The sequence below is a fragment of the Equus quagga genome, unplaced genomic scaffold (assembly GCF_021613505.1).
Source record: "Equus quagga isolate Etosha38 unplaced genomic scaffold, UCLA_HA_Equagga_1.0 HiC_scaffold_25248_RagTag, whole genome shotgun sequence".
Taxonomy (NCBI): Eukaryota; Metazoa; Chordata; class Mammalia; order Perissodactyla; family Equidae; genus Equus; species Equus quagga.
In genome coordinates, this window is record NW_025793321.1 from 1 (window position 1) to 8,341 (window position 8,341).

The 8,341-nt window shown below is 63.5% G+C and overlaps 1 protein-coding gene across 3 annotated transcripts; it reads right to left on the minus strand.

Annotated features, from left to right (window-relative positions):
* Positions 1–803: 803 nt before the first annotated feature.
* LOC124232114 (catechol O-methyltransferase) lies at positions 804–7,577 on the minus strand. Of its 3 annotated transcripts, none has more exons than XM_046649081.1 (5): positions 6,868–6,885; positions 6,331–6,610; positions 4,228–4,421; positions 3,746–3,877; positions 804–1,230 (listed from the first exon to the last, which is right to left on the minus strand). In XM_046649081.1, the coding sequence occupies exons 2-5, from the start codon at positions 6,608–6,610 to the stop codon at positions 1,030–1,032; spliced, it is 807 nt and encodes a 268-aa protein (XP_046505037.1). In that variant the 5' UTR covers positions 6,868–6,885; the 3' UTR covers positions 804–1,029. The 3 variants fall into 3 exon arrangements, 1 of the variants encoding a protein (XP_046505037.1); XR_006886773.1 differs by adding an exon at positions 1,555–3,000 and having other exon boundaries at positions 1,041–1,172; positions 6,331–7,577; XR_006886772.1 differs by adding an exon at positions 1,555–3,000 and having other exon boundaries at positions 1,090–1,230; positions 6,331–7,577.
* Positions 7,578–8,341: the final 764 nt, after the last annotated feature.

Below are 8,341 nucleotides of genomic sequence, written 5' to 3' on the forward strand. Positions count from 1 at the left end.
TGGTCTGAGCCCACTCTCTCCCATGAACAAGGCCGAGCCGGACTGGCGAAGATGCGTCCACTCAGGGTCACCCCGGGGCCCCGAGGGGCTGGAGAGACCACGCCTGGCGCTGCTGCAGGGCCAGGGCCACCTTCCCCTGTGCCTGCCTGCTCAGAGCTGGTTGTGAGGGCTGCCAGCGGCCCTGTTCCGGGGTCCTAGGCCGGACAGCCTCCGGGTGGGGACTCCGCCCAGCCTGCAGACATCCTGGGGATGTAACAGGCGCCCTGGGCCTGACTGCAAGAAGAGCAGTGCTGGGGCTGGGGCCCCTGGGACCGCCCGCAGCATTCACACCCAGTCCAGGGGGCAGCCCGTGTCTGGTGCCAAAGCTCAGGGCGCCGAGGACGGAAGGAGCAGCACCGCGGTGGGAGGCAGCACTAGGGCGGCCTCTCCTATCGGAGTAGTCACTCTTCAGTTTCCATTTTAGTATCGTTTAAGCCCAACACTGGCATGGAAGATGGCTAACAGCCGACCTCACTGAAGAGGCCGCACCTCATGCTTAAAAAGGAGGTGACAGAGCTCGGGAGCCAGAAGGGTGGTGTGAGTTGCTGGTCCCAGTGCTGTCACTGAGGCATTGCTGCCACCTGGTGATGGCAAACCTCGAGGACAGACTGTGTGAGTTTCCACATGTCCCCAACTTCCCCCGGCGTCCTGTGTCTACTGCCCAAGGACCTGCCCATGTGAGAAAGGGATGCTCATGGGGGTGAGTGACACTGTCACAGCTCTGCCTGCCCTGATGTGGTCTTTATGAGCAGACACTTTCCAGATTTATTGCTATGGTTTTATGCGCTGAGCCAGTTGCACTGGGGAGGAGCAGTGCGTGAGCACGCAGCACCGCTGTGCAGAAGGGGCAGTGTGGGCTGGCCGCGGCCTCACAGGCCTTGAGTCACCCATTGAGGACAGACTCCAACCTGCAGAAGTGGGTTGGCAGCAGGGCAGCCATAGTGCCCTTCAGAAGCAGGCTGGGCAAAGGAGCCCAGCACAGGTGGGAGGTCAAGGCTGTGCTGGGCTGTCTGGGCCCAGGTAGACGGCCTTCTCCACGCCATCCACCTTCTGGACGTGCTCCAGGTAAGCGGAGAAGTGCGTGCACTCAAAGCGGCCGCTCCCACGCACGTGTGCCAGGAAATCCGGTGCTCCTGGGAAAATGACATTGTCAGCCAGCAACACCGTCCCCTTGCGTAACAGGCCACACTCCTGCAGGGGACAGAGGGTTGGGGGGGTGAGGATTGGGGTGATCAAGGAGCCCACCCCAAACCAGGAGGGCAGGTGGGGGCTCCACACACGGGCCTGTGCCTGGCCCCGGGCTCGGCCCCACCCCAGCTCCTGGGGTCAGCAGGGTCTCCCACCGCCCTCTGTCTCCCCCTGGCAGCGACCACTGCAGGACAGCGCTGTGCCCAGCACTAGTCCCACATCCAGACTGTCAGCTCTGTGAGGAGGGATCCCCTCTGCTCCCTCCTGCATCCCCAGCCCCTAGAACAGCATGTGGCAGGCACACAGAGGGCGCTCATAAAATGCTACCTGGACAATGAGCAGAAGAGACGATGGGGCTGCAGTCCCACCCACAATGCTGCCTCAAGGCCAGTGGGTCCGTTGGTCACCGGGTGCCAGGAACACATGGCTGCTCCAGGAAAGAGGGATGCCTGGTGCCTGTGTGTGGGCTGCTGGGGGCTGTCACTGGAGAGTTGGGCCACCTCACCTGGGCGACCCTGCAGGGCCAGGGGACGGCAGAGGGGCAAAACTCGGGACCCACAAGCCTGCCCCTTGGGGGTCCGCTGTGGACAACCCCACGCCCCAGCATTTGAGGTGCCCCTCACCACCGTGGCCGGGCCCGGGGCAGCTAGCTGGCATTCCAGGGCCTAAGCTCTCAGAAGGAAGGAGGAGTGGCTAGACACAGCCTCAGGCCAAGACCGCCTGGGTGGGCAGTCCCTCTGAGTGGCGTGGGGAGGCACTGCCTAGATCACAGGAAACAATGAACAGAGAAACCTTGAGAGGAGCGGTTTGCCTGTGGGGGGAAGACCAGGCAAGGGACGCCCCTGTTGTCCTGTCCCCTATATTCGACTTTGGGGGAACGGAGCCTTTTTTTACAAAATCATAAATTAAAAGTTAAGAGACTAAGTAATCCTAGACATTGAGAGCAAAATCCCACATGTGGCCTCAGGTGTGACTCAGCCTACAGACATCCCAATGACCTAAACCCGTGGGGCTCTGCTCTGCACCCCTCCAGGGGGCGCCCCAGGACAGTCTTGGGTGTCTGGGCTCTCCTGGTGGCTGTCACTCCCAGCCTGCAGGCCACAGGGGAGGCCGAGGGCCCTCTGGCCGGCCCTGAGGCGCACACGCAGCTGTGAGGACTGCGTGGTGGGACAGCCCATGAGCCAGAGTTGGAAGGACCACTGTGACTCCTGGAGCGGCTTCTCTTCAGAACAGAAAAGGAAGGAACTTCCTAATAATGGTGGCCAGCAGACCAAGAGAGAGCAGCCCGGGCCCAGCCCCCAGAGGGCAGCTCAGGCTGGGGCAGGAAATGCCCAGGGGGAGCCGGGGGCGGGGCTCCAGCCTGCTGGGGTCGTGCTGAGGGACGCAGGAGGCACCGCTGGCCACAGACTGGACGGTCCGAGGAGTGAGAGGCATCAGAAACTCAAACCCCACGAGTTCACCATGAACGAACCAAGCGGAGGAAGAAGCTGTGGTGGCCTTTGGAGGGTGCCGGGGCGCATCCTCAAGGAAGCTGGACCTAAGGGGGAAGGAGGCGGCACCCATCCCACCTGGGGATCCCTGGGGACACCACGGGCCTCCTGACGGAGGACACAGAACGCTGGAGAATTCTGACCCAAAGAGCAGGGCGTCTGAGCAAACCACCGCGGAACAAAAGGGCGTTTCAAATGTCTCTACAGTTCCCCGACCCTCCTTCCTTCACGAGGTGGAGTCTGGATGCTCTCCCTGGGTGTGGGTCGGGCCAGAGACTGGCTTCTGACAGAGGGAAGAGCGGGAACACAGTGTGGGGCGCAGGGCCTGGCTCATACGAGGCACCGTGGCTCCCTCCTTGCTCCTCCTGTCTCTCTGTCTCTGTCTCTATCTCTCACTCTCCCACTCAGGCTCTTGGGACAACCAGCTACCATGTTGTGAGGACACTCAAGCAGCCCCGTGGGTACGCCTTGTGACAAGGGGTTGAGGCCCCTCACAGCAGCCATCGGACTGTGAATTGCCACCTGCCCCCGCCAGCCCGCAAGCCCTTTATTCCTGACTGAGGAGGGGGGCGGCTGGGCCGCTGCAGAGCTGGGCTGCCCCAACCCCGCACAGGCCAGGGGCCTGCAGAGTCCCAGCTGCAGGGCAGCAGGACATGTTTCAAAGCGCCGCCATTCCCAATCCAGGGCCCCTCCTCTTTGGGCTGACCCCCAGCTTCGAGCCAGCAGCCCCGAGAGAACTGCCGGCTTCCCGTCACTAAGGGTCCTCCGTGCTGCTTCCCCAGGAGCGAGGCCCCGTCACCACCGCTCGCCAGAGCTGCTGAGATCCTCCCGCTCCCGGCAGGCCCAGTGGCAGTGGAGCCTGGCTCTGCCCTCAGTGCCCGAGCTCCAGGGCCACACCCTCTGCCCACGGTGGGCCTCCTTGGCTAGGGTGCCTGGCTCCTCAGAGTGGCCGCGACCTGCCGACACAGCTGCCCCTGCACCAGCAGCCAGCACCCAGGCCCATCCCAGCCAGGCGGGTCAAGGCTCACCTCCAGGAGGAGCGTGTCCGGCAGGTACCGGTCCTTCCAGTGGTCTAGGAAGACCACGTCCAGCGTGTCCACGTCATATTTCTTCTTCAGCTGGGGGATGATGTCCTGGGAGGCCCCGAGGACAACGGTTACCTGGAACAGATTTCCGTCAGTGCCCACACCCACAGGGACAAACAGACTACCACGCCTGGGCACCCACGCGAGAGTCCACCGACAGCTCTATTTGGGGTTCTGGGGAGACAAGCCCCCTTCTGCCCGCTCCCTGTGGGGGCAGCCTTGGGAGTTTCCTGCTTGTGGATGGGGGCAGCAAGACCGCCCTCCTGGAGCTGCTGGGGGACCCGTGAAACCCTCCATGACCCTGCAGCAGGATCAGTGTGGCCTCGAGCTGCACGGTGGGTCTTGCCCTGGGCCCTCCCCTCCCACCCGGCCTGCCGGGCCTGGAGCGGCAGTGTGCACATCTGTCTAGGGGGCAGGCGCCACACCCTGTCCTGCAGGCCCGCGAAGTCCAGCATCTGCTGGGTGATGGCGGCGTAGTCAGGGTTGATCTCGATGGTGAGCAGACGGGCGCCGGGCGGCAGCAGGCGGGCCATGCGCACGGCCGAGTAGCCGCAGTAGGCCCCCAGCTCCAGCAGCACAGACGGCTGCTGCTCCTGCACCACTGCATCCAGGAACTGGCCTGTGGAGCACGGGAGGGGTAAGTGCAGGCAATGGTGGGGACCCACTCCTGGCCAGGACATGCGCCTCCCAACCGAGCAAGAGCCCCTCCTGATGCCTGGCCCCAGCCCTTGCCTGAGGCCCCCAGGTCTCCCAGGATGGCCCCCAGGCCATACCAGAAGGCCCCCAGCCTTCCCTGAGGCCCACAGTCCTCCCAGGATGCCCCCTAGGCCTCCCCAGATGGCCCCCAGCCCTCCCTGAGGCCCACAGGACCCCCCAATGGCCCCTAGGTCTCCCCAGACGGCCCACAGATGGCCCCTGAGGCCCTCCCAATATGACCCCAGTCCCTGCAAGATGGCCCCCATCCCTCCCTGAGGCCCACAGCACCACCCAATGGCCCTCAGCCCTCCAAAGATGGCACCCTGGCCTCCCCAGATGGCCCCCAGCACTAGCTGAGGCCTACGGCATCCCCCAATGACCCTTAGGCCTACTAGGATGGCACCCAGGCCTCCCCAGATGACCCCAGCCCTCCCTGAGGCCACAGCACCCCTGAATGGCCCCCAGCCCTCCTTGAGGCCCAAAGCCCTCCCCAGATGGCCTCCTGGCCTCCCTGAAGCTAATAGCACCTCTTAATGCACCAAGGCCCTCCAGATGGTCCCCAGCCATCGCCTGAGGCCCACAACCCACCCAGGATGACACCCTGGACTCTCCAGATGGCTCTGCCCTTCTCTGAGGAGCACAGCACTCCCCAAATTGGCCCCCTGGCCTCCCAGGATGGCACCTAGGCCACCCTTGTTGGCCCCCAGCCCTCCCTGAGCACGTACCACCCCCCAGCATGGCACTTGGCCCTCCCCAGATGGTACCCAGCTCTTCTTGAGGCCCCAAGCACCCCACAATGGCCCCTAAGCCTCCCCAGATGGCCCACAGATGTCCCCTGAGGCCCCCAGGCCTCCCCAGATGAATCCAGCCCACTCCAGATGGCCCTTCGCCCTCCCCTGAGGTCCACAGCCCTCCTCTGAGGCCTACAGCACACCCCAATAGCCCCTAGGCTTATTAGGAAGGCACCCAGGTCTCCCCAGATGGCCCCAAGCCTTCCTTGACGCCCTCAGCACCCGCTCGAGGGCCCCAGGCCCACCTCAGATGGCCCCCGCCCCTCCTCTGAGGACCCCATCCCTACCTCGAGGCCCTGGTCCCAGCTCATGCACCATCCAGGCTCCCAAAGTGCCTGAAGCCTCTGTGACTTTGCACACGCTGGTCCCTCTCTCTTTTCCACGATTCCTGGCTGACCCCAAATCGTCCTAACCCAGAGCTGCCATCTGTGGAACCCCCCACCCCACCTTGCCCATGGTCTATACTCAGAGCCTCCCTGGCTCCCTTGAGTTGGACACTGTCAGAGGCTCTGAGGGGGCTGTCACGTCTGTCCCCAGGGCTCCACTCCAGACAGTGCAGCACATGTTCACGCCCCAGCCTGGAGTCCAGAGGTCAGGAGGCAGCCCTGGGGACGGCCAGGGGCCTGGACCAGGCAACTCCAAGGAGCTCTGCATACCCTCAAGCCCGGCAGGGACACCAGGCACCCACTGCCCGCGCTGCCCAGCACCAGGTCTGTGGGATGGCGCACGAGTGTGGGGCCTGCTTGGAGCCTCTGCTGTCACCTCCCACTCGTGTTGGCTGAGCTGGTCTGTGGCAAAGGGGCCAGCTGAGCAGTGGCCTCCTGCACAGTTTATTAGACGTCCCTCCCGCCCCATGGGAACAGCGGTGTGGGTGTCAGGGTCTCAGCAAGGCCTTTGCTCCTGGCTGGGGGAGGGAGGCTGGGCGGCGACCTGGGCCTCCAGGGCTCCAGAAGAGCCCCCACCCCAACACCCAGAAACGGGCTGGGCTGCCCTGCCTGAGGCCTGTTTCCGTGTCCACCGCCTGCCGCCTGGGCCACTCACCTTTCTTGTCGCCCACGTTCATGGCCCATTCCTTCTGCGAGCAGTAGGCGTCAATGGTCTCCAGCACGCTCTGCGGGTCCCCGGCCACCGCGTGCTGCAGCACATGGCGCAGAATGCGCTGCTCCTTGCTGTCACCCATGAGCAGGTTGTGGATGGGCTGTAGGATGAACTCATTCCAGCCGATGAGGAGCCAGCCCCAGCGTCGCAGGAAGAAGAGCAGAGGCAGCAGTGCCAGGCCCAATGAGAAGGCTGCCAACAGCATGTGTGTTGGCTCTAGCATCTGAGGTAGGCAGGGGTGGAGCGGGGAGGAGGGGAGAGAAGGGAAGGGAAGGAGCCCAGGGGAGGGTGCCAGGCTTCAGTGCTTTGTGGCCTGCCAGGCAGCCCCACAGCCAGTGCGGGAGCTCAAAGTCCCTCATTGGTAGCGCAGACCTGCCCCTCCTGGCTCACTCACCCTCTCCTCAGTTTGGGGGTGCTACCACTGGCCCCTTATGCTGATGGGGCCCCAAGGTTCAAGAAGCCAGCCACACGCCCAGTTACCTAGCTCATGTCAGCCTCGGGGAGTGCAGCCACCCCCCAAACAGCCTCCTGTCCTTGGGGCCACACCCTCAGGTGCCCGGAACAGGTGTGGTTAGCTTTCCTGCCTGGGGGCCTGCCAGTCACAGCCCCCCTCTCTGGGCGCTTTCCCAGGCGGCCCTGAGCGAGGGGGCACAGCTGGCCTGGGGTGGATGCAGCGCACGGGGGGCCCACCCGTGTGCAGTGCCCTTGGGCGCCCACACTCAGACCGTCCGGGAGACTCCTGTGGTCCTTTAAGGGAGCTTCCAGGGAAAGACACAGGCAGTCCCCAGGCCAGGCACACGGGTCACAGGTGCATTCGCTGCTCCCCTCATGGACAGCCAGACATGGAGCATCTGTTCCTCTATGAGGAAGGGGAGCCTGCTGCCCACACCACAGTGTGAGCCAGCCACGCCAGTTGTGACCAGCTGGCTGCTGCAGCACGGCCTCCCCGGCAGGCGGCACTCTGGCAGGTAGCTGAGGATGCAGGCAGACGGAGCTGGGCTCAGGGCCCCTGCTGACAGGGGCAAGGCTGAACCGGGCAGCCCTGGGCTGCTGGCCAGCACAGCAGAGTTCACAAAATGCAGGGCAGATGCCACGTGACCTATTTACCCAAGGCAGAGTGGACACAAGGTCAGCACGTCAAAGTCTGCACGTGCTCTGGGCCCAAATCCTCGGCCCACACCCCTCCCTACTCCCCGTGCCACCCTGACGTTCAGAGCGACTTTCCCAGCCCTCCGAGCTGTAGCTCCTCCTCTGAGCTCTGCAGCTAAGCAGATGACATTTGTGCATTTGTGCCAAGTTCCCTCGCCACCAGTTAGCCATCAACAGAAACCATAACCTGAAAATGACCAGCGTCCAGTTATCCGGGTCCCTTCTCCGAGGCCAGCCCTGTCCTCTACTTTCTCTCCCCGGAAGGAGCTTGGAAGGCCCCAGAGAGCCAGGGAGACGTCTCCCCGAGTGTCCCACAGCCCGGGACATCGGCAAAGTCTCCCTGGTCCTCGTCTGCCCTCTAGGTTATAATGAGACAGGAACCACAAGATAAGGCCCTAACAAGATTGGCCTAACCAATCGGCAGGCTAGGAGAATCAGAGGCCGCCAAGATCCACGTTCCACAGCCCCTGGACGTCCCTGGGCTTGGGCATGCGCCCTAGCACCCAGGAGTCCACTGAAGGTGACCCTAGCCCCATCGGCATAGTAAAAATCCCACCCAGGGCTGGAGAGCTAGCATACTAAAGATACACACGTCGCATGAGGAGGCATGCTGAACAATAGCGCAGGCGCAAGCACAACCCATCCCTACAAGCGGTGACCAGGCCCTCCTCCCCAGCCTTCACCTAAGAACAGCCCCACAATCCCCTCCCTAATGGGCGTCACCTCCCCCTTTCCTTTCCACGCAGCCTCCCTTGTGTTGTCTCTCTTGATTTCCATCCTGCGGGACAACAAGCACCCAGTGTTC

Coding starts and splice junctions, on each gene's coding strand:
- LOC124232114 (XM_046649081.1), bottom strand. CDS start 6,610: ATGCTAGAGCCAACACACATGCTGTTGGCAGCCTTCTCATTGGGCCTG. Junction 3,878..4,227: donor TCGCGGGCCTGCAGGACAGG/GTGTGGCGCCTG, acceptor AATCTGTTCCAG/GTAACCGTTGTCCTCGGGGC. Junction 1,231..3,745: donor CGGACACGCTCCTCCTGGAG/GTGAGCCTTGAC, acceptor TGTCCCCTGCAG/GAGTGTGGCCTGTTACGCAA.